This window comes from Colias eurytheme, chromosome 1, assembly GCF_061535395.1.
Source record: "Colias eurytheme isolate Ceu_HAF_F1 chromosome 1, ilColEury1 Martin Lab GWU primary, whole genome shotgun sequence".
In the NCBI taxonomy this organism is placed as follows: Eukaryota; Metazoa; Arthropoda; class Insecta; order Lepidoptera; family Pieridae; genus Colias; species Colias eurytheme.
In genome coordinates this window covers 10,908,700-10,934,914 of record NC_142980.1, presented here as the reverse complement: position 1 = coordinate 10,934,914, position 26,215 = coordinate 10,908,700, and the positions used below count along the sequence as shown (strand labels likewise).

General features: G+C 39.2%; 2 protein-coding genes across 2 annotated transcripts; one reads left to right on the top strand and one right to left on the bottom strand.

Moving 5' to 3' along the window:
* On the top strand, positions 1-26,163 carry LOC149911229 (uncharacterized). Its single transcript, XM_090104374.1, has 5 exons — positions 1-432; positions 5,980-6,114; positions 17,877-18,038; positions 21,410-21,587; positions 23,169-26,163. The coding sequence occupies exons 1-5, from the start codon at positions 176-178 to the stop codon at positions 23,376-23,378; spliced, it is 942 nt and encodes a 313-aa protein (XP_089960500.1). The 5' UTR covers positions 1-175; the 3' UTR covers positions 23,379-26,163.
* On the bottom strand, positions 1,098-5,260 carry LOC149911230 (uncharacterized). The gene is made up of 3 exons (XM_090112944.1): positions 4,042-5,260; positions 1,948-2,088; positions 1,098-1,278 (listed from the first exon to the last, which is right to left on the bottom strand). The coding sequence occupies exons 1-3, from the start codon at positions 4,173-4,175 to the stop codon at positions 1,185-1,187; spliced, it is 369 nt and encodes a 122-aa protein (XP_089969070.1). The 5' UTR covers positions 4,176-5,260; the 3' UTR covers positions 1,098-1,184.
* Positions 26,164-26,215: the final 52 nt, after the last annotated feature.

The following is a 26,215-nucleotide window of genomic DNA, read 5'->3' as shown; positions in this document are numbered from 1 at the left end:
CTTTCAGATTTCGATAGTGTGCGTCAAGATATCATCGATCCTGGCCCATAATTGACGTTGTGTAGTGACTGAAACTAATATGGACAATACGAAGCGAGAGTATTTTGTACATATTTACGCTCAAACCTAGTTTGAGAGGATAAATGTTGTAAAGGAAAGGCGATAGTGAGCAGGCATGTTATCGTATATGGTGCCTGTGGAGGAGAAGCCGCCGCCGGTCCCCGGTAAGGGTCGACTGGCACTGGAGCTGGCCGCCAGCCCGGGCAGTCCAGAGTCTACAGCGAGACGAGCGCGAACGAACATTTCGAAGGAGTCCTCTTCCAGTTCTTTTGCGAGCGACCTCACTATATCGTCCTCTACTCCCTCGGGGATGTTGGACAAACCGAAACATAAACTGCTCAGCAATGGCAGTAAGCACACATCTTTGAAAAGGTCAGTATTTTATGTAACATAAAACAAAGAAACCATTTTCATTAAATATACATATTATTATTGATTTGATAAATTTACATTTATATAATATAAGATACTTTATATGGTCCTGTAGCACCTAGCAGTAGCACTCTTGACTCTATTTTTCTCCATAGTCCAGAATAATTTAAAAAAATAATTAAAATTTTCATTTTTTTAAATATTGATGTAAATATTTCGTTAACTGATAATTTTCAGTTAACTCGTTACTAATTTGATACCTATAGAAATATTACCAAGCGTTATTTGAAATTAATAGCCATTCAAAGACATTGTTTAAAAGAATAAAAGAGAACTCGTGCTAGATACAATGTATAACAACTGAATCGACACATTGGTGTTACAAGAAACAATAAACATTTGTGTTTGCTAGTAGAACACGTCATTAACTTGTAATGTGAACGCACATCAACGATCTATTTACATTCAGGATGAAAAAAGAGGTTTAAATTAGTACAACACATAAATCACATTACAATTTAATTGCATATCATCTAGGAATTCAAAGTAGTGTTTATTAAAATTACCTTAAAGAATTTAATAATTATAATGCATATAATAATACGATAATTTCATAAAATAAATTTCAATCAAAACCTTGTAAATTGACATTATAGAGCGGGCGCTAATAGAGATATATTTATTAGTAAAAAGGAAACAGTAAATTAAGATATTATAATGTCAATGTCGTAATATGAAACGGTTTAATAATTCTAGCCGAGGTAGTTCTTGTCATCCCACGTGTCTGGGAGTCGAATCGGTATCTTGGCGATCCAGGAAGTGTAAATTTCTAATTGACAATCTGGTCTGCGGATATAATTAAATGTATTTAAAACAATAGAAATATATAAAATATAACTATATTATGCATACTGTATAAAGGAAATAATATTGTAAATTGTAATACTGTGGTATAAACGAGTATAAGTGTTTATAAACAAGGAATATGATATGAAAATGCGCTCCCAGACGGTAGTTATTCGTTTATTAATATTATTTTATAACCACTTTCTGAAGTGAGTTTTTAATGAGATGCTTTCTCCATTGCTATCTAGATAATATATGATGCTACCCTTCAAACGAGAGATAGACGATGGATGAGATACGTAACGTACATTTTATATCATGATTAAAGTACTATATGAAGTATTCTTGAATAGTGATGTATTGATAACTTGGATAATTAGAACCTATTTAAATCCAGTCTTTTAGAATGATGATGACATGAAAGTAGGTATACCTACTTTCAAGCAAATGTTACTGGAATTGTTTCCCTGAAGTAAGTAATATGAAGCAATGACGCATTTAGTAATTTACTCCCAGATACGATTATAATTTTTATTCATTACGACCAATCAAGTAAATTTTAGTAGAAGTCATAACCTAATTAAAACATTGCACGCAGATAAATTTAAAGCTATGGAATTTGAATTTAATTCAGAGCGATATTTGATTAAGCAAAAAGTGATTACAAACTTGGCAGCGAGCCATCCGATAACGCCAGTTGATGTGATAGGTACAGGTTTTAATGACTTTGTAGTTTCAGCTTTGGCCATCACATGTGGTAGAGCGTCGGCGGCCTCCTGCCGAATGGCATCCGATTCCTGTAATGCTTGTCTGAAATTATAAATACATGCGAATATGAAGCGTATATGATTCCATATAAACACCAAGACACATTGTTGTTTAAATATAGTGATTCATGACTTCAAAATTATAGCTTCCATTTGTCCCCTTATTTTCTCCGAGTTCCGACGTTTCCCAGTAGAGATGCATCGTTATTCCGATTACACGTAAAATCTATAATCCGATTCAAATAGACTTTCGAACTGTTTATGTATATTTATAGCAATGTTCGTATTTCGTGGTCAAAACGTTATGCAAACTACAACACAGGTCGTGGGTACATTAAATTCGTTGTTGGTGATTAATTTAATATCCGTGGTGAATGTTTCTACTTTGATGGAGCTCCGGCAATGCGATAAACCGCTGCAACTCAATGTAAAGAAGACTTATTCAACAACTAGTAATGTAATTTACTAGGATTAAACGGTACAAAATGGTTAGAAGTACGTGACAAGGCTATACAATAATGCCTACATAATATTACATATATGAAAGAAGAGCCGGAGAGATTTAATAATATTAATTATAATTTGTTATATCATTACATTTAATATGGAACAATTGATAGGAAATATAAAATATAATAAACTTTCAGAAAAAATCTTAGTGCTTTTAATTTTATAAAAGTCCTAGCTGCTCCGCGCGGACCCCGTGGCTCCACTCCACTCCTGTTGTTCGTAGCATGATGATATTAATTAAATATAGCCTATAGCCTTCCTCAATAAATGAGCTATCTAACACCGAAAGAATTATTCAAATCGGACCAGTAGTTCCCGAGACTAGGGCGTTCAAACAAACAAACAAACTCTTCAGCTTTATAATATTAGTATCTAGATAGCATGTTAGGTAGGTAACTGGACTTGTTTTTACTTTTTGTTACGAAACGAATAGGTACGCTATTTGCTTTTTAAGTTCTTAACACAGTATTACAATATTATTTCCTACAGTAAGGAATCGCCTTTGATGTCGCGCGATGCCGCCGCCAGCGTAGGTACTTACGCTGCCACACGAAAATACGCTAGGGTTGCAACAAATGGGAAATAAAACAATTGTGATTATTAATATTATGATGAAATCATTTATTCATATGTACATTAAAAATAATTGCGATTATTAAATCTGATGTAATTATTTGTTCATAAATATATAATTACAGATATTACACTGCTAAATATTTACGTGGTCACTATTTTTGGATGTTCTTAATTGTATATTATAACATTTAACTAAGTAATGCGTTCGCATTGGGATGTACAATCTGATTAGAAAATAATGAGGACAACATATACATAGCTTTGATTTTAATTCAACAGATACAATTAATACAATCTTTCTGAAATATTATTTCCTTCTGGGATTTCAATGTAGATTTACATCCGTAAACGGAACAGTTTTTGCGCGCCATAATAGAATATGTAAGTACCTATGTATAATAAAATTATTACACAAAAAATACGACTGTGTCGTCCTTTCGCGATAGTTAATGCAAACTCAGCGTGATTGCATTAAGCGGCCCGCGTCGCCCGACCCCCCGCCAGTTCCCCTCCGTTTCTCTGCACAAGTACATTCGTCGCCATACTGTAGGAAATATGGTAATACTGTGGTTCTTAAGTTTTATAACGTCTATAAAACCTGCATGACCTATAGATGTGTTGCATAACGTTTCTGGAAGCTGTATTATGTGTAAATACAATGAATAGTAAATATTAACGGGAGTAAATTTATTAGGTTAATTCTATCAAGGTAATGTATGTTATATAATGCTACTTCCAAATATGTTCTATCAATCATCGTACACGCCATTATTGCTTTAAAATCGGTTGCTTAGGCAATGAAAGTGAAACAAACAAAGCGAGATTGCATTGGCCAATAGTAGGTAAGTTTGTGATAATAAAGAGGATACTTATGGCCTAGTACTGGTAGGTATAGCAATATTGCACAAACTTTCGCTCGTCTAGGAGCCAGCTCCATCGGTCGAACCACTGCTTGCGACATATATCAACCTTTTTCCATTGGGCTCGCATCTGGAACGCCTCCGTGTTGGGATCATATTTCACTTCGCCTAGCTCTTTCGCCATTTTCTAAATTTAAAGAAATTTAGTAAAATAATCGAGCGATGCAAATATTTACTTTCAACTAATATAAAACTTATATTAATTAACATAACATATGCCTTCGTTACTTTATACATTTTCATGGAATTTGTAAAATTAATTTAAGATGGCTGACTAAGTAGCACTTACTTACTAGTAGTAAAAACCTACCACCTGTGGTAGTAAATACCTAATTTTTAGCGCGCTGAGAAAATAAATGATGTAGTACAATTTTGATGCAAAACCTTAAACACTGACCACAGACTACTGTGAAAAAATTTCATAGAGCAGTTTTGAGAATACAGTGTAGAGATTCTTAAAAGTATCATTTGTCTTACTAATAGGACTAGCGTTGGAAGTGGAGTGTGCCAAGCCCAACTAAGAACATTAAGCAGATTCTTACCGAATCGGAAATACAATAAGAGCACGAGTTTAGGAGCATGCTCTACCTTAAAAAGCTACAAGTGGGTCGATTAGAAAGTCCATTCAACTGCGATTCAACAAATAAGAATGATGCATTTGTTACTTAGTTTACGTTGTTATTGACGAGAATAGATTATTACTTTTGATAATGATTTTGTGGCACAAGAATTTTATTAAATTAAAGGTAACAGTATCTCTATTTGCACCATTGCACCACTCTACCACATGAACGTGGTCGTTTTACTTTCAAGATTGATTTTTACTTTTTAGTTTATACAAAGGTAAAAAAGGTAAAATTGATCTAATTCCTAAAATAATAATATATTCCCACGAATAAAATATAAATAAAACGATACCTTATTATTTTACTTCAAATTAAAACACTTATGGACGCGACATTGACAGTGAATTGTAATAATTGTCCTTTAACCTACAGATATAGAAACGCATCGATCGACTTTGTTGCAAAAAGTACACATGCAATCACGCTATACAGCCATCATGACGCTTATCATTATGAAATGTTTTAACGGTAGTTGATGGACTAGAACCACACTAGAACCATACAGTCGGCTTCAATAATCATCAGTATGGATAACAGGATAGGATTAAATTTAAAAGTAAGGTAGGCAAATAATTCGGAATAATCCGCGTACTTTGTTTGATAATGATATGACAAAGGTTAAAACTTAAAACTATCGATTTATTTCGATGTGAATGTCTGCAGTTTTAACTTTTAATCATTAATATTGAATTACAACAATCCTAGTGAAATCCGAAACTTTTTAAACCAACGCAACGGTCCTAAAATGACAGATGGTTTTCAATACTTGGCGTACCTACCTATTTTTGTGCTTATTGCACGCCTCATAAGCGAAGCGTTGAGGTGGGTACTACTGTCACTTCGCGCAAAACATCTGATTTTTCAAACTTAAAATGTCTTTATGTATCATACATTGCACTTGTAAGATAATACATACACACACATATTAAGAAAAAACACTATTTTTAACGTTCATGATATTTTTGATGTCATTTTTGTTATTTAAACTAGTTAAAAAACAGTTTAAAAAAGTTCTGTCTTGGACGTCCGTGTGTCTGTATGTGCGGATCCTTTTTCTTGTTAACACGATAGCAACCGAAATACTTTACTAATCGAGTCTTTTTTTTTCTCTTACGCTTGAGTATGCTCAGGAATAGAACCCTTTCATTTTTCAGGGTCTGATTCGATGTGGTTTAATTGTTATTAAATAAACAAAAATAATAATTAATAAATATTTATTAAAAAAAAATTATGAGGCGTGCACTTTTGGATTTTCCAAATTATTTTTATATACTGTGATTTTTATTTTAGACTTGTTCGCAGGGTATCTTTTGGCAGTTCTAAAGGATCAATGGTGGAGACTCTAATCTACGAAAGTCCTCTGCAAGAGGAGCCGGAGAGCAGTCCCCCGCCTAAAGTACAAGAGACTGCGTTCCTCTATACGCCCGTTGAAGACGAGTACGTTTTATTATTTTAATGAGTATGTTTTATTCATCTGTTTATCGCATGGGCGATTGTATGGGTGATAAAAATGTTACAGATACATATTTTTAGATTTTTAGTTTAGCTTTTTTGCTTTTAATTATTTTTATGGATTTATTAGTTACTAGCGGTCCGCCCCGGCTTCGCCCGTGGTACATATTTACGTTTTCTCTACATAAAAACCATCCTCGTACTTCAAGGAATATAATAAAAAAAGAATTATCGAAATCGGTTCAGCCGTTCTCGAGTTATGCGCTTACCAACACATTTTGCGATTCATTTTTATATATAAGACTAGCGGTCCGCCCCGGCTTCGCCCGTGGTCATGTTTACGTTTTCTCTACATAAAAACCATCCTCGTACTTCAAGGAATATAATAAAAAAAGAATTATCGAAATCGGTTCAGCCGTTCTCGAGTTATGCGCTTACCAACACATTTTGCGATTCATTTTTATATATAAGATTTATGCGAGAGGCCCCCTGTAATATTTTGGTTATCCCATTGATTTATACAAAAGTAGAAATATTTATTTAAAATAATTAAGTATAAACTACAGAGGATAGATTGGTCCAAGCACGGAATACATAATAAATGCAAAGAGACATCGAATATAATTTGCACGTTTATTAGAGAAGACATGAAAGTATGTAGTTGAACTCAGTAGCACAGAGCAAGTAATATAGGTACTCAGTAGTTTTACAAGTGAACTCTCGGTGAACTAGTGAGCGGTGAACACAAAACTTACGAAAAAACCCTACTATACAGTATTGTCCCGTGAACGTGTGACCGGTATATATAATATACCTACCAGATTTGTAGTTTATGGATATAATTTATTTATATGCAAAATTTTGTCTTTCCCCACATTGTTATTCATTTAAAAAGAATATAAATAGTATCTTTATATGAACACATATAAACTCAAAACAAAAACACATATAAATATAAACACAGACCTATGATTGTTACAAATTGGTCGTTCTTAACAAGGCTATACCTACTACTCCAATAGGTACAGTCACACAGTGCCTACCTTTAGACTTATTGCAACTATTAAATTAATTGAGATAACTGACTATTTTAATGTCAGCCATTACGTAAGTAAAATGTTAGATTGATTCTCATTAAAAAGCATTTTGCATACTGAGTTTTTTAAAGTATGAACTACACTAAAGAACTAGTTACATAACATAATAATTATTAAGCCGTAGTACAGTTTTGTTTGTCATACAACTTTAAATATATAGGTATATATATCTATAATATAAAAATGAATCCCAAAATGTGTTGGTAAGCGCATAACTTGAGAACGGCTGAACCGATTTCGATAATTATTTTTTTATTATATTCCTTGAAGTACGAGGATGGTTCTTATGTAGAGAAAACGTAAATATGTACCACGGGCGAAGCCGGGGCGGACCGCTAGTATATAATATATATTATAATGCACATAAGTCATAATGTCTCTAAAACACGGTTAAATCGTTTGCTTAAAACATAGCAGATTTCGCGATACCGTAATTCACGAGAAACTAACATTTTTTCCGTGTTATTTATAAACCAACACGTGACGAGTTCAAGATTTCTGGCAGCTATCAAGATCAAGTTCACGGTTATTACTAAGCCTTCGTCTCTACTATTCTAGTAGGTACAGTTAGTTTTTAGACCAAAAACAAACTTATTTGTATCTAAATACGATTATCTATTTTTTACAGTAAACAATAATTAACTTGTTGTACCTAATTCCTTGGATAGATTTCTAGGAATTTTGTGTTGAAGCGTGTAACTTTTGGATCGTTATTATTTAAGTAGACTTTACGATATTTTAAAAAATAATTTAATTCCATAATATCATTCCCTAGAAATTTTAATGATAGAAATTATAGTTATATATTAGTTTACTTCCCTTGAAGGAAAGTTTTTAATTATGTTTATGTTAAATCTGCATATAAACTAGCCTATATGTGTAACTTCATCAAAATCGCTTCAGCCGTTCTTGCGTGATTGTGCAGCACACATTCAATCATGACAATACATATTATCATTAAGCACGTAGGTATAGATACCTAGGTATTGTCCTGTCAGACTTGAGTGCGTTTACATGCCATTCTCTTTAAATTCATCTTTGTTTCAGGCTCCAAGTTGTAGGTAAATGTTGCATTGAAAGGTATTTGGTTTCGTCCTAGTACCTAGTCTTTAAGATAAGGTTTTTTTAGGAACATGAAATTATTAGGTACCTACTTAGGTAGGTACCTTTACACTATACAGTCTTTAATGAATATAATGAAATTATTTTGTATCATTTTCAATCACCTAAGCAAGTAAGTGCAAGTGTTTTAATGCTTTCTTCTATAAATGGAAAGGTTTGATAGCTATGATGAAACTTAATAATAATTATGGAAATTAAAAATAATCTTCCTCTATGGGCGGCCGTACAAAGTAACTATGGAGAACCTGGAGTGTAGCTAATGTGTAGAATACAGATAACTTTTTTCTTTCTTTCTTTCTTGATGGCAAGATATTATAACTATTTACCAGTGTCGAGTACGTTACAGATACCTAGGTTATATATTTTGTCTATGCAGATACTTATCTACCGAGTATGAATTTCATTCAGGAACAGGGAAAGAACCTATCTGTAATAACCCTGATGACGCAATATGATACTTCCATAGACATCCTATAAATCGTAAATATTAAAAACAAAAAAATAAAAAAAGACATTTAATTATATTTTTTTAATTTCAATGTTTCATTGATTCCTGTGATTCCATCGTTATAATTACAAATTTACAATGATTACCTACCTGACTCGTGTTCTTTAGGCCTACGTAAATAAATAAAAAATTGCAAATTCAAATACCAATTATTAAAAATACGTGTTATTATCGAGTCTACTTTGCGGATTAGGAATATAACTATTTTATTAAAGTTTAAATTTAACATAAGTTTAAAATTCGTGATCGTGAACAGTTCCTAGCGATGGAAATATCACGATTCACGAACGTCGAACATGAAGTAAAAACGAAATGACAAGCGCACAGTGCTGCGCATTTTCGTTCAGCAGCGAGATTCGTTTTGGTTCATTCGCCACGGACCGCGCGCGACCGCTTCTAGCATCCGAGATCGATGTTTTGAACAAAGTGAAACACTGTCGAGTGCCGAGTCGAGAGTCGAGACGCGCCAACGGCTAAACGATTCCAGCTCTATAGGTCTGAAGTCGCAGTAGCGCTGATGTGTTCGATTTGTTTAAGTTTCTATAAAATATAGTGAAATAGTGAAAAAGATTACGCGCACTTTTACGTAAAGTGACTACCGGTTGTAATTAGCAAGTGTTTTTACTATAAAGGTACGTAGATTTTTGACATGGTTCACGTCATTTATGTGCTGCGCAATGGGTATTCACTAACAAAACTAATCTGGAAACTTAAAATGAATTAAGAACAAGTTAGTACTATAAAGGTACTATAATTATATTTTGATTTGTAATTATTGTTGTCATAAACCGGGCGTGTTCAATTTATTCATGTTTCGCCTTGTGACTTTTGTGTTGGGAGCTCGAACATGACGTCATGATAACTGATTTATAAACATAAAACAGCATTCAGTTCCATCTTGATGTCTGTATTACAAGGTCATTAGTAGCCATGTACACCAAATAAATATATAATGGCGAATGATTAAGCGCTATTTATAAATTCACTATCACCGATCGTAACCCTAAAAATGAGGACCCGCCCTGCGCGGTAGCCCGGTGCAAGGCCGCGGCGCTTAACGTCATTTCCATTTTTATGCCAAATCTTGCATGCATATAAAAGGCTATAGCGATAAACAATGACAATCAAGAAAACTAAGCAAGAAATTATCCAAAAACAATTATGAATTTATGGCAAAAATATATTTGGTTGATTTACTTTAGTATCTAACATGTATTTTTAAGAAATATAAATAATAATTACAGCTTTGCTTTTCTGTTTTGGTAATCGGCAGTAAAAGTTTTACTTTAAAATCATTATTAGAGTACTTGCAGTTAGAGAAAGAACTCAAAGAGAGTAAAGCATGCATCGTTCAGGCATCTACGATGCTCATAATCATAAGAAGAAGGACAAGAACATGAATGTTGTTTTCACATCATAATTAGGTATTCCTTTCCAAAAATAATAAGACTATTTTAAATAGGTAAATAATAATATTATAAATTGTCTTTGAATCATTTAAAGAAAAATATAGAAACTTTTCAAATATAGCTAAAAGAAGTGATTATCGCAATACCTAGTTAACAAAGATATATAGAAATAATAATATGAGAGCCAAATTAAATGTTGGTAAAACTTATGATTTGAAAGTATAATTAGCTTTTCTTGAATGTGAACATTTTATTGGATGCAATTTACTATGATTTAATTTTTTATTTTTGGCCCTATTGAATACAAGCACACTTCAATGAAAATTAATTGTGTGATTCTAGAATTATGTCTGATAAAATACTATCAAATAATCAATGACACCAACAATTTATTTTCAAAATTGGAAAAGAAACAGTATTTTATTTTAATCTTAATTTATAAATTGATCTGTTTTGTCTCAGTTCCTTTAAAATTACACTAAGAAAGAGAGAAAAAGATGAAACTCAAAGATCATTTAGTAATATTAGCGTGCTTCAGGTCTCCGTCGCAGACTACTCTGTGCATATAAAAATTATGTCAGAAGCACATTAGGTTAAGAGATGTTTTATATTGAAGTTAATAAACATGTGGGTGGTAACGTGGTCATCAGCTAATAAAAGAACTGGGGCTGTCATTGAATTACCTTCAATGTTAATATGCATGTGAGTTTGTGCGGACGATGCTAATGTATGATTGCTAAGCGAATGTTACATAACTGTTTTATACTGATTTACAATCTGGAAGGCATTAAAGAATGCATTGTACAAAATCCTTTTCATATATTTTCCATTTTATAGATACTTTGCCTATAACTATTGCAGTTTACAGTAAATTATTTTGTATCTTAATTATAATTAATTTAATTATCATGTTATGATCATGTTATGATTGGCATCGGCAATAAATTCAAGTTTTAAGTTCTGTGAAATAAACTTACTGTTTTATCTATATTATAATCTGCATGAGTATTCCAGTATATTATTTGAAGAGCCCTGACACAATGGTATTTAACTTTATGTGAAGAGCTAGTAGAAGGGTTCTTGAAGTACCTATCTCTTTATTCAAAATATCTATCACAATCATGTCAATTGAATGTAATAATGCCTAATGAGACTAGATAGAGTTTAATAGAATATAAACTTAATTGCAACTATATTATGTAATGATTGATGAAAGATATATAGCTAATATCGCGATCTGTATATATTTCCATTTTCTCAACATTGTTTTAATTTTATGAGAGTATATAATGTGTACGCAGGTTAGTCATTCTCCCGTGTGGAGTTTCTGGTCTCCCATCGGGCGCGTCCCCAGGTGGCGGATAGGGGCAGGCCCCCCAGATATGGGGGGTACCGGCTGATCAGCCGGCGCGGACCAAAACCAGCTGGCCGGAGGGCTGCTAAATAATACTCCTAGGTGATGGTATGTGCGCAGCATCACCTAGTACTGGGGTTGGGGCCGATGAGGCCGCTGTGGAGCTGAAAGGGCCCAGCCCTAGGTAGCGGCTGGCGGGTTTAACCCGGCAGGCGTACTGCAAACTAGAGGAAAGAGGAGGAGATGATGGAGGTAAGTTTTAAAAATAAACTACCCCAGGAGGGTACCACCAAAAGTGGAGAATCCCTCCCTGAGTCCAACTCAGGCTGCCCCACGTATTCTGGGGGGGGCAAAAACTTACGCAAAGACACTGAGGAGGTGGGTTCCCAGGCCTCTTCGGTGCCAAAAGTTACTGGACCGACCGACGACTCTGGCAAACGGATAAAGGACAATAACGATATTATGCAAAGTGATACGGATATTGGGGAAGGGACGCGCGCTCAAATGGAGCGTATGAGAACTAGGGGGAGGAAAGCTGGACCCAGTGGACTGTCTGCGGCAACGTCTGTAGACAGCCTCATGACGGTCCAGTCATACGAGGAGGACCGACTGTGGGCGAAACGGAAGCGGTCTTCTGGAGCGAGCTGCTCGGGCTCCTCCACAGAGGGACGAACGCGCACGGCCAAGAAGAGTGCCAAGAGGGGCAAGGGACGCTCGTCAACATCGCGCACACCTACGGCTGCAAGGAAGACTCTGGCGGAAATGATTGCCGCAAGGAAAGCTCTTGAGCTTGTAGGCGGCAAGCCCGAGTCTGAGATTGAGCGAGAGACCCAGGTCTCGGGAAGCTCTCTGGTCGCGGACGCAGAAGCCGGCGGCGGGCGAACCGACGTCAACGAATCAACCGCAGCCCTACGGCGCCGCATTGAGGAGAATCTTGCGGTCATAGAGGCTAAATCCTCAAACCTGAAGGGGACGTCGAAACGGACCCTAAAGGATGCGTCGGAGGCGATCCAAGAGGCGGTAGCACTACTTGTGCAGCGCACCGCCTCCGAAGACACACGGCGGCTCCAGGCCGACAACACTCGGCTGCATGGGGAGATTGCAGCCCTCCGCAAGGAGATGGCGGAGATGAAAGCCGCGCTTGGGGGCGCACAACATGCGCAGCAGCAGCAGACGGACTCTGAACTGACCGCGAACATCATGCGGCAGGTCGGAGAAATGGTTAACGCCCGGCTGGAGGTGCTGGAGGAACGCCTACCTCTAGAAAGGCGCGTGAGGCCGCCACTGGCGGCGGATAATAGGACTGGGGGGATGGCGGTTAGCCAAGTGCTAACCGAGGACTTCCCTCAACTCCCGCCTTCAAAGGCTACTAAGAGGGCCAAGGCTGCGAATAAAAACCAGGGTGAAACGCGGGCTGTTGCACAGCCTGTGGGTACCGGTCTGCCCCCAAAGGCCAATCCAGGAAAAGAAGGAAAGAAGGCGGAGCGGCGTCCCGAAAGGGTTGCCCCGTCTACGTCATCCGCTCCCCAGCAGCAACCGCCTAAGCAAGGGTGGACTCTGGTGGAGAGGAAGAAGAAGAGGAAGAAAAGCAAGGCGGAGGCTAAAGCACGAAAAAGGGCTCCTAAACTCCGCTCTCCCTCGTCCTCGGCTGTAGTCATAACCCTGCAGCCGGGTGCGGAGGCGCGCGGGGTCACGTACGCCTCTGTAATGGCTGGGTCCCGGCAAAAGATCAACCTCACGGAGATCGGTGTCAGCGCCCTACGCTTTAAGCGTGCCGCGACTGGGGCCCGAATTTTGGAAATTCCGGGCACTACAAGTGCGAAGGAGGCGGACGCCCTTGCTAGTAGACTTCGTGAGGTGTGGGACGAGGATACCATAAAGGTATCCAGACCGGTAAAGTGCGCGGAGGTGCGGGTCACTGGTCTGGATGATTCGGTGGCTGCCGAGGAAGTTGCAGCTGCGGTCTCCCGGGTGGGTGAGTGGGGCACTCACCCACCCGGGAGACCGCAGCTGCAACCAAAGCGGACCAGGTTAAGTGCAGTGGTCTGCGCGTGGGATTGAGAGGTTCCACCACGGCGTGGGTGAGCTGCCCAGTTGCTGCTGCAAAAAAGGTGGCGCAGGTTGGGCGCATCCTTGTTGGATGGATCTCCGCGGGGGTCTCACTCGGTGCAGTGAAGCCGCAACGCTGCTTCCGGTGCCTGGAGGTGGGACACGTTAGGGCCATGTGCTCGTCGCCCACAGACCGAAGCAACGTCTGTTACCGATGTGGCGAAAATGGGCACAAGGCTGCAGGGTGTACGGCAGCTGCTCATTGTGTTCTTTGCGCCGATGCAAAACTGCCCGCGGGACACCGGCTCGGGGGCCCGGCCTGCAAAGCCCCGAAGCGGAAAAGAGGAAATCGGGGACGCGATGGTCCAGGTACCGCGCCGTGTCCTTGTCCCGCGCCCGTCGAGGCGAATGTGACGGTTAGCGAAATGGAAACGCAGTAATGGCTCTCCTCCATTTCCTCCAAGGCAATATCAACCACTGCGCCGGAGCTCAGGATCTTTTGCTCCAGAGTCTGGCGGAGTGGCGGATAGATGTGGCGGTGGTGGCTGAGCCCTATTTCGTGCCGTCCCGGGACAACTGGGCGGCCGACTTGGATGGACTGGTGACGCTAGTAACGCAGGGCGGCACAGTAATGGAAAGGGTAGTCCGGCGGCAGGGTTGTGTCTCGGCCTCGATCAATGGTAACACAGTGATCGGGGTCTACTTCTCTCCCAACCATAGCCTGGATGAATTCGAGCGGTTCCTGGCAGATCTTGGGGAACAGATTGACCTCGCTCCTTCGCAGCCCGTGCTTCTAGCCGGAGATTTCAATGCCAAATCAATGGCATGGGGATCATCGGTGAGAAATGCGCGGGGTGCGGTGCTGCAGGACTGGGCGGTCGCAGCTGATCTCTCGGTCGTAAATCGCGGGAGTGAGCTGACATGCGTGCGGCAAAGAGGGGGCTCCATCGTCGACATCACCTTCGCTAGCCCCCCCCTTGCAAGGCGAATTAGCGACTGGAGGGTTGTAACTGATGTGGAAACGCTATCGGACCACAGATACATCCGCTTCAGCGTCTCTGCGCCATCCGCGTTTCGCGGTGAGCCTTCCCTAAATGGTGGACGTCCACGTTGGTCGATTCGTAGTCTCGATAGGGAACTCCTAATTGAGGCTGCCATAGTTCAGGCATGGATCCCTGCACCGCAGATCGCAACAGTAGAGGACGATGCAGCATGGATGGCTGATGCCATGGCGCAGGTGTGTGATGCGGCCATGAGTAGAGTTCGCTCTAATCCGCGCAGAAGACCGATGTATTGGTGGTCCACCGAAATTGCCCAGCTGCGCGCATCCTGCGTGGCTGCGAGGCGGGCGTACACCAGGCACCGGCGCCGGAGTGCACGGGACGAAGTGGAGGAAGCGCAACTGTATGCCTCCTACAGGGAGTGCGTTACCTCTCTGAAGGAGGCAATCAGCAGCGCCAAGGATAGAGCATGGGAAGAGATGCTCGAGGGTCTGAACCGAGTGCCGTGGGGTCGGCCGTATAAACGGGTGAGGCAGAAGCTCCGCCCGTGGGCTCCGCCCCTGTCTCAGTCTCTCGAGCCCCGTCTGTTAGAACAGGTTGTGGTATCTCTGTTCCCGGACCGGGGAAGATATTCTCCTCCGCCGATGGCGGCGACACCTGCGTCACAGGAGGAGCCCGCAGAAGAAATCCCTGCCGTTACCCATGAGGAGTTGGAGTCGGCAGTTACGCGGCTTAAAGGGAAAAACACTGCTCCTGGACCTGACGGGGTTCCTGGCCGAGCGTGGGTGCTAGCGTTGGAAGCCCTCGGGCCCCGGGTGGAGCGGTTGTTTTCGGCTTGCCTTGAGCGGGGCCAATTTCCCCGTAGGTGGAAGACAGGGAATTTGGTCCTGTTAAGAAAGGAGGGGCGCCCGCGCGATTCGCCCTCAGCGTACAGGCCCATTGTATTGCTTGACGAGGTGAGCAAGCTTTTTGAGCGCGTTTTCGCAGCTCGCCTCGTCAACCATTTGGAGGGAGTGGGACCAGACCTCAGCGGGAACCAGTTCGGCTTTCGCCGTGGTCGGTCCACACTCGACGCAATATCTCGCGTGAGAGCCACCGCAGAAGATGCGGCCGCTAGTGGAGAAGTCCTCCTGGCGGTGTCTTTGGACATCGCAAACGCGTTTAACACCCTACCGTGGGGCAGTATCCTGCAAGCTCTCCACTATCATCGCGTGCCGGGCTACATGGTGCGACTGCTGCGGTCATACCTTTCAGATAGGACTGTTGCCTATCCAACCCGCGATGGATGGAGTGAGAGGGAAGTGTCGTGCGGTGTCCCACAGGGGTCGGTCCTCGGGCCTCTTCTGTGGAACATCGGGTACGACTGGGTCCTGCGCGCCACTAACCTCCCAGGTGTTGGCGTAACTTGTTACGCCGACGATACTCTGGTGACTGCGCGTGGGGCCACATACGAGGAGGCAGCTTTATTAGCTACCACGGGAGTTGAGCAGGTGGTGTGCCGCATCCGGCGGTTGGGACTACGGGTGGCGCTGGAGAAATCCGAAGCCATCTTCTTTCCCGGTCGCCGGAGGCTACATAGCGCAGGCGCAGAGATCCGGGTGGATGGGGTAGCAATCAGGGTCACCACCACCATGAGATACCTAGGCATCGTGTTGGATAGCCGATGGAGGTTCACGGAGCACTTCCGTCGCCTCGCCCCCCGTCTTGTAGGGGCGGCCGGAGCACTGGGAAGTTTGCTGCCAAACCTTAGAGGTGCTGGGGGTGGGTGTCGCCGGCTATACACTGGCGTAATCCGCTCCATGGCCCTCTACGGGGCCCCCATCTGGGCAGACACCCTGAGCGCCCGTACCAGACCCCTCTTGCGGAGGCCGCAGCGGGTCATGGCGCTCAGGGTAGTTAGGGCATACCGCACGGTGTCTTTTGAGGCTGCCTGCGTAATGGCCGGAACGCCGCCATGGGATCTGGACGCCGAGATGCTAGCGGACGTGTATCGCCGCGTCTCGGCGTCTAGGTCACATGGGGTGAATCCTTCCTACGAGGAAGTAGAGGAGTGGAGGGCCGAGGCTGTCGAGCGGCGGTTCCGAGAGTGGGAACGCCGGCTCGAGGAGCCCAGCGCGGGTGAGAGGACGGTTGCGGCCATACGTCCAGTCCTCCAAGAGTGGTGCGACAGGCGGCACGGGGCCATAACCTTCCGCCTTACGCAGATACTGTCCGGGCACGGCTGCTTCGGACGGTACCTGTGTAAAGTCGCGAGGAGGGAGCCCAGCATGGTCTGCCACTGGTGTGCCTGCCCGGAGGACACGGCAGATCACACTCTTGCCGTGTGCCCCGCGTGGGCCGAGCCCCGTGCTCGCCTAGTCGCGATAATCGGGCCGGATCTCTCTCTACCCTCCGTTGTTCGTGCAATGGTGGATGGCGACAGATCCTGGCGTGCGGTGATCGCATTCTCGGAGAGCGTGATCTCGCAGAAAGAGGAGGCAGAGCGGGTGCGCGAGAGGGATCCTCACGCGGACCCGATCCGGCGCAGACGTCTTATTGGGCGTCGTCGCCGTGTTGCGGCCGCTTTACACGGTCGCAACGTGCCTCCTTGACGAAGGGCACCGGGCGGTGGAACGGGGAATGTAATCCATCGTCCGGCGCGGTGAGGCGACTTGAGACGTGTTCCGCTCATGCCGCCAACGGGAGGGAAGAGCAGGCACCTTTCCTGTTCTTGGCTTGCGCCTGGCCTGGAGATGGGCTGCCGCCGAGGGGGTCGCGGAAGAATTCTAACAAATACCCGCGGCCCCATCATTAAAGCGGCTCGACGGAACACAGTGGGGTTTTAGTCGGTAAGAATCCGACATAACCCACGGCTCCTTCCCCGGGGGCCGTGGGTATCTTTGGAAGATTTCCCCACTATAAAAAAAAAAAAAAAAAAAAAAAAAAAAAAAAAGGTTAGTCATTCTGATGCTCAGCGACCGTAATTTCTGATGTGGCGATTGTGTTTACTTTGAAATATATAAATGTGCAAAATATCTCGTATTATATAAAAGCTGTCAGTGAGCTCAGTGTCACGAAAGTGCTTTTAAAGTTTCCAAATAGAATGACACATCCGACATTGGAGTAAGAAGTGCTAAAAGTTGTTTTTATTTTGGAAATTACGCATTAAATTTATGTACAGCTGAAGGGTGAGAGTGTCGTTGATTTATTAGAGTGATGGTATTTCAGATCGGAGCGTTCGAAGGTTCGCGTGTCTTTCTACCAAGGAGCGCGACCGCAGTGCCTGTCCCCACCGCCCGCGCAAGAGTCGCACGTTTTGTACGCGACACTGCTATCCGCCGCAGCGAACGCTGACATGGCAGAACACGCTATGTATAATAGACAGATAAGGTGAGTTCACCATTGTTATGCAGGTCATTGAAATTGATCTTGCAGCTATGCGCCGGCACACATAGTGTGACTGAGGTCTGAGGTTGTGGGAAAAGTACCGTAATTTGGTTTTATCACTTAGGAATTGAGATTGAAGACCGATAATGTCTAAACCCTGAATGCCTTGTTACACGTTTTTTAAGAATAAAATATTTAAACACAATGAAAATAAATGTACATATTCTGTTGCTGAACACAGAACGATCTTCTTATCGATACATTTGCTATAAGAATAATCTCTTTCACTCGATAATGTTATCTTTCGAAGGAATATTTGCGAATACCAGGTTAATCGATTTGAAATTACAAATCCGATAAGTCCCTCTTTGTGTGCGGTAATCCGTGATGTGTGTTATATGTATGTCATTTGTGGTCGATTAGTAAATTACATACATGGCGATTTATAACTAATTCGTGATAATTTTTAGTATAAAATCTCACTCTATTACTTTATCTAAAATGATATTTTTTAAATCTTTCATTGTATGTACAACATTTAAATGAAAACAGTCGTTAAATCTCGGTTATAACTACTTCCTATTGTTAATGATATCCCATATGTATTATATTTTACAATGACCGTGTATATAGGTACTCTCGTGTGTAAACTAATTTGATTGCATTGTGTGCACATGGTTGAGTTTTATATAGTCTTTACTAACGACCTGCCCTTTGTTTGTTTTCTATTTGTACTTGCAAAGAAAATGCAAGGTCTAAGGGAGAAGACAAGTGAATGCGATTAAGAGTTTTTCTATTTTAATACCTTCTTATTTATATTTCTTTTAATTTAAATACCTGCAAAAAATACACATCATTAGACTTCTGTAAAACAACCACAACAATTTTTGCGCTGGCTAGGTTCAATCTTAGTAGGTAATGTTAATTCTTAATAGGCAAATTTGGTTAAATAAGGTAATTGTCAATTCTTCTCAGTTTCCGGAATTTTTTTATTCAACGAGTCCCCAATTGATATAACGCATGACGGCATCGCCAGATTCATCATTTTACAAATGAAATCATTTACAATAGTATCCCACCCAACATTGTGTTATTTAATTTATTTTGTATTTTTGTAACAGGCAATGTGATTTAATCTAACAATACTATAGAATTAGTGCATGTATGTCATAATGGGAACTAATACATATATAAAACGGCTTTGAAATTTCACATTTTATGTACTTATTTCCCCTTTGATTTTTATTTCTTCGATTTACCGACTTATTATCAAATACTAGCTTTCCGCCTGCGGCTTCGCCCGCGTTTTCAAAAAAAAAACCCGCATAGTTCCCGTTCCCGTGGGATTTCCGGGATAAAACCTAGCCTATGTCACTCAGAAATGATGTAGCTTTCCAACAGTGAAAGAATTTTTCAAATCTGCCAAGTAGTTTCGGAGCCTATTCAATTCATACAAACAAACAAACAAACAAAAAATCAAACTTTTCCTCTTTATAATATTTGTATAGATGAAACATTCCGTAGTTTTTTTTTTATAATTTGTATCTAGTAAAACATTTAGGCTATAGCCAGGTATCTCGCGGCTTCATAAATGCTTTTGAGACTGCGATTAGTTCCACATTCATGATACACGTATTTCTTTCGTTTTAAGTATACCAAGCCATAATTTAAAGAAACCGTATTTATTTATAACATAAATTATACCTAGTACCTATTAAATAATTTTGAGAATCACAAGAAAGGAATTTTTATACTTTTCGTTAAAGTCCTAATAGTTTATTTGGATTTGGCTGTGTATCCGGCATCAGAGCAGTGTACCAGCTTTATTCAAAGTTCCCATCACCCATGTCAAAAATTTAACATACCTACAGAGTACAGACAAAGGTTATATCATTATATGTATAGAAGTTCCATGAAATGTAAATTTTTCCTCTTAACCTTGAAAACCTATTTGTATTTGAATAATTGTACTATTCTATCTGGTGAGACAGAAACATGAGATAACAAAGCCCAAATAATATAGGTACCTACGTTTATTGATCTATTAAAACGACAATCATAGTTTTCCAAATTATGTAATTCATTACATCAATGCTACATCGATGAATTGTTTTTATTAAGAGGTCAATTCCTAACATGTATCTGACCTTGTATGATTGAGTCATATGTTGCGGATGACAAGGACAACTAGAGAAATATATTTGGGCTCGTTTAACTGTTCCGCGAGTTTTCGTAATGACGTCCGTGTGATGCATTTAATAGATTTTTATCGCGAGACACGACTGCTTGTTTATTCCGAGAAAAAAAAAGTAATGCGAAAGATAAAATCTTTCGAAAGATACCAGAGTACATTTGTGAACATTATATAAAACATTGTAGTTACGGGAACCGCATGATTGTGTCACTAATTGGTGGCAGAATCTAATTAATGGTATAGTTATTACGAAAGTAGACGGAGCACGCGCTCGTACCTTAAAAGTGTTAATTAAAACGGTCCGTATCATGTGAGATGTGAACCGATTGTTACAATTTCATTTGAATATTAAATCATGAAACATTACAACTGTTAACGCTTAATTGATTCCTATTTTAATTTTTATACATCTAAGTGTAGTTTGAAATAGCGTAGGTAATTTTATTAAATCGACTATAGCTAAAAAATTAAAAACAATTTTATCAAGATTTTGTTTTTAACTATCAGCTTGATCTATTTCTATTTAGAAAATAAATGATAAATGGGAAGCAGGGAATCAAGGCTGTTGGACTCGTTATAAATTAGCCTATATTTTTGTCGCTCGCTGCATCGTAAATTGTTTTCATAGAATTACTATTATTACGTAAGGCGACATCATCCCAATAATTTATTATGGTCAAGGTCTACCACTTTGTTTAAAAAGTTGCGACTGGCAATTCGATGGACAATCGTAAAATATTAACAACTCTTGACTTCTGGTCGGATTACGTAATTCTGTCCAAGGTTTATTATACAATGGTCCTTACCTACATGTGTTCTCATTTTTAATAAAATTTTAAAAAGCAATAACCAGTATATTGAAGTCAACTGAGAAAGTCAATTGAGTTTATGTATAATAAATACGTACTTACGTGCAACAGTTTCCGAAAAAATATTATTTTTTCTCGATATTTAAACCTCATGGTCTATCTATAAACGTGGTTACAACTCTGTAAAGATTAAGCAGTTTTTTAGTAAGAATTTGCAGTTAAGATTCTGTATGAAATTAGCACACAGGACAGTAAAATGGAATTTACATTATTAATTTTCACAAATAGACAACTATTTTGCCCTGGCCGGATTTGTCCACTTCCAGATCGTTATTCGCAGTGTTTTATTGTAATCAATCACAATATTTCAGCACGGAGAGTGGGTGGGACAATCCGTTCAGGCCGGACGGTGACCTGAGTCGGGAGGCGGACGAGATCGTCTCCCTGATCAAAGGCGGCAAGCCGATCACTCCAACACCCCCCGCGGGCGCCCCTCTGCTCTCTAATGAAGACGAGAAAGAAGAGAAGACGGTCGCTAATAATGTGCACGTAAGTATTTTAATGTTAATACGACTGAAGTTCGTAACACAACTGCTAGATCGTAAACTTTACCGAATGGCGATCAACCCGAGGATGAAGTTTTAAACTAACTTGAAATACAGTTCTAGTTAATGATGATTTATGTTAGTATCCTTTAAAAAAATAGTCATACCAATAAATATAGTATAATCCCAGAATTTCATTACCATATCCATAGATTGATTGTCTATTTTTCATACTATGTCCTTATGCAATTCCATTTTTATTTAATAAAAGTACACAGTAATTAAGCAACACAGAGTATTTTAATGAAAATAAATTATCAGTTAATTTGAAACGTTATTAAATACAAATTAATTGCATATTAATTGGATGTCGAAATAACGATTCGTCCCCACAGTTGTTGCATAATCAATTCAAATACAAATTACCTTCCCAGAAACGGCTAATCTATCGTTTGTCAATTGAAGTAATTGGCTTTATGGGTCAAACATTATAATAGTTAATTAAACACACAGAATTTGCCGATTATCGTTAGTGGAGGTTGACGTATGGATTTGGAGTGTTTAAATTGCGTCATATTTGTTCAATCGTTGATCAGTAAAATTCCGCGTTATGATGTTCTTTGCTGTTCTAAGCACCTACTCATAAACCACTTAACTTGTTAAATACATGCGTTGTTAGTAGATTTTTGAAATAATAAGGCAAACCAAATTAAACATTTTAAACGTCACGATAAAATACAATGAAAGCATACTGAACGAGGCTGTTGTTTATTAAATTTAACACCGGATACAGCAAGACGGTCGCTTACTTTCTATTCGGGAACCTTACTCTATATGGTCCTCATAAGGGCCGGTGCCTAGAATATAAAATGCGATAGCATCGCGTCGCGAATCGATGGACAGTTAAATGTTAAATATAGAGTATAGACTATAAGCATTTAACTATTTCCGCTATATGAATTCATTGTCGTCTACAAAGTAAAAACATGGGTTGCTAGGTATTAAAATTACATTGTAGTTGATTTATTTGTTTGCGTAACGCTCATGATTTATATAGTATTTGCATTAATATAAACACACAATGACAAATGCAATATAAGATGCTAGAAATAAATATTGAAAATGTCCAAAAACTTGCTGAATTTATTTTAAAATAATTGCGTTATCAAGTCAACTTGTTTTCCGCGATGCTATTATTCTTTTTCACAATAAAATATTTGAAATTTGTCATATTTGGATTAAATGTAAAATGGTATATTTAGTTGCCGGCACGTAACTCGGCTACTTTTAAGCGTAGTGGGGCAAGCTCGCGCATATAAAAAAAAGACGGTTGCACTCCGGGAGTGCCGGCAGAAGTGAAAACTTGATTATTAACGTTTCATATTTTGGAATGGTATCCGTCTTACGCTTTTTCGATCAGGTCACGTGTCCTGACGCGAGTTTAAGATTTTATACCCATTACAGAAAAAGTGCTCAACGCCGCTAAAGTAGTTTTCACTTCAAAAATTACTGAAACTTGATGCGAAAACTTCCTCCACTATGCCATTTTTCACGCACTATACTAATGCAGCAGTACAATTTGCAGGCTAGTCCACCGGCCTCCCCGCAGACGAAAGCGGCGAGCCCCGTGCAGAGCACGCCCAAGGCCATGAACGGCACCAAGAACGGGTCGGCGGTGGGCGAGGCGCGGCCCGGCCCCGTGGAGGTGCAGCGCTCGCCGCCGCAGGAGCCACTGCAGCCCGAGCACGTCACGCTCAAGAAAAAGCCCAAGTGCAAGTGCTGCGTCGTCCAGTAGGCGCCCGCCGGTAACACTCCGCTTACGATCTACCGCCACCCTCCGGTGTTTACTCGGTGCTATCACCCCCGCCCCCGCCCCCCGCCCCGCGTGTCTATGTGTTCATCCACTCGGAACTGGCGCCAGCCGCTCGCCCGCTCCCCGCTTCACTTCTTCGTCAGTGCTCGTGAGCGTACAAACTTATTATTACGACTAGTCTCGCCGGTAACACGATTTATACTTTAGATTATGGCTGTCTATTTAATACTAAATTATCGAACATATTTTAGAGCGTGTAATCGTAAACTATATTTATATTTATGTTATGTGAATCTCAACAAAATTTTCAGATATCGAACCGGAGTTAGTGAAATAAATGAAAGTATTAAAAGAGAAAATAACCTATATTTAAATAAATTTACAATATAATAAAGAAAATTTTAAAATCCCGATCGTTTGGAATATAATGTGAGATGTTTAAATATCGTGATTTGAATACACATTTATTTATTTTTAAACTGTTAATAAGTTAAATCTGTGTTGAATAATATTTAAATACATAATTTAAATGTATATTTTTATATGTTTATTTATAAAAAAAGTATTAACAGGAAAAATAGTATGATTACATAGTGATTGGACGGTATCAGTGACTGTACTAGATTATTGAAACTTAAAATTATGTGTCATTTTAATAGCTGTTTTGTATCCATGGCTATAAAGGTCGTACAGGAGATGACGCGTTGCAAGAGCGATGAGATATGAGCGATGTAAGGAGTACATTGGTCAATTTTTATAGAAAGTACAGATAAAAGACTGTTTATGATTATTTACGAAGACTTACCGCCTTTATAGCGTGTGGAAGTCGCTTATGAGAATTAATCTTACGCTATGATCGTTAGACATCACATTACCGTAGACCCGTTTAAGTGGAATCACGCTTGCGTCCAGTAGTACCTACATTCAGCTAATATTCGACGTGCGAACACCGTCACTGATCAGTTTACTGTATGTGTACATTATTAGCATTCTATATACTTACTTATAACTGTTTTTTATTCATTTCTTTTGTTGTAATCGAAGTGGCAAAGTAATGGTGCTTGAATTACTTGGTGGTGACATTGTCTAAATAACAAGGTGTGTTTGCATTTCACGGAAATATTGCATATTTTTTGACATACAATATCGATAACGTAATACTTTTCTAGAAAATAATAAATAGCTCATAAAAAATACAATCTATTTTTAACGTATTTCACTGTATCTATACACATACATGGTGTGCATACTAGACAATGAAACCAGCACTTTGCTACGAGTGACTGCGAGCTACTTTCGTTATTTTCTATCATCAGTTATTATTAATGTAATCACGATATATTATTCTTTCAAAGCAAATATCCAATAGTGCTATAGTAGTGTTTATTTGATATCTTGATAGATGTGATCGAAACAGAGGTGAAATGCGAAAATTGAGATTAGACATGTCCCTCGAACGGATTAGTTCCCTTAAGTAGATAGGTAAATAGAATGGTAAATTAAGATATAATTATCCAGGTTATTTGTTATTGATGGTTATTTAAAAATAAATTATTTTGATTTTTATCAATAGGTTTTGTTTTTAGGTATAAGCGCAATGAAAGCAGAGCATATTTCTTTTTAGATTCGGTACTGATTAGATTGTTTGTATTCGGATAGACCTATACTTGAATGAGTAAAAGTGATACGAATAGGAGTATTCATTTAAAGAGTATTAGTTCTTGACTGCAATGCTGCTTGATGTTTCCATGTAGCATTTACATAAAATATTAAACATTTTCAATGGTACTAAAGTTAATATTTACATAAAAACCTGTTCAATCATAGGTCTTCACTTGTAATATCTCTGTGTTAGGTTTAAGGAAAATATTTAACAGATTGGCTACATAATAAGATTCATATCACATTCTAAGATCATGACTTCAGGGATCAAGCAAGCTTACCGCTACTTCATCCTGATTAAATAATAAATACTTCGGCTTTATTTAAATTGAAATATTATTTAATTTTTATAAATATTATTTGCTTGTCAAATTCTTTTCAGTAACTGAACAACTGTTGTAACCATGTTTTGGGTGCATCTACTTTGGCACAAACTTTGATTGTAACACTTATTGTAGTTTCTTGATATGGTTAATGGGAGTTTTAATTTTTTATATATTCTGCCTTAAATCAAGATTTTTAATTTGTAAAAAGTATTTACGAACATAATAATTATGTGATATTTTTTATCCCTCATATTTTAAGATGTTTGACTCCCATTGATTTAAATGTTATTTTAATTTATGCTAATCAAAAAATGTTGAACATTATCAAACAATGGGTTCTCTTAGTTCAATAAATAAATTTAGTTTTCGAAAAGAAACTGTCATACAAAAAAATACTTTTCTAAAAGATCAGATTGTACCTATTCGGCTTGAAAGAATATTTTTTTAATACATTTAAGGCGAACCCAACGTTAATATGTTCCTTAATAAAGTTTTTTATTTGCAGGTAAAATACTGTCATTAAGGTTCTATATTATATTCAGATACGTTCTTCATTTGCTACAGTAGTTTACTTTGAATGAGTAATTAATTTTTCACTTTAGTAATAAGAGCAAGTATATTCTTGTTTCCAATTTAAAATAGTTGTATGTATGTATGGAAAATATAAAATGACATTATATTTGTATAAAATATTTACTTTCTATTATGATTGTCTATCAATGAATATGTACAAATCGATTAATTGTAATTTTTATTTATATTAAATCTTTAAAGCCGTAGTACATTTGTTTTATTACTTATTTGACCCTTTTAAATTTTACTTGTATATTT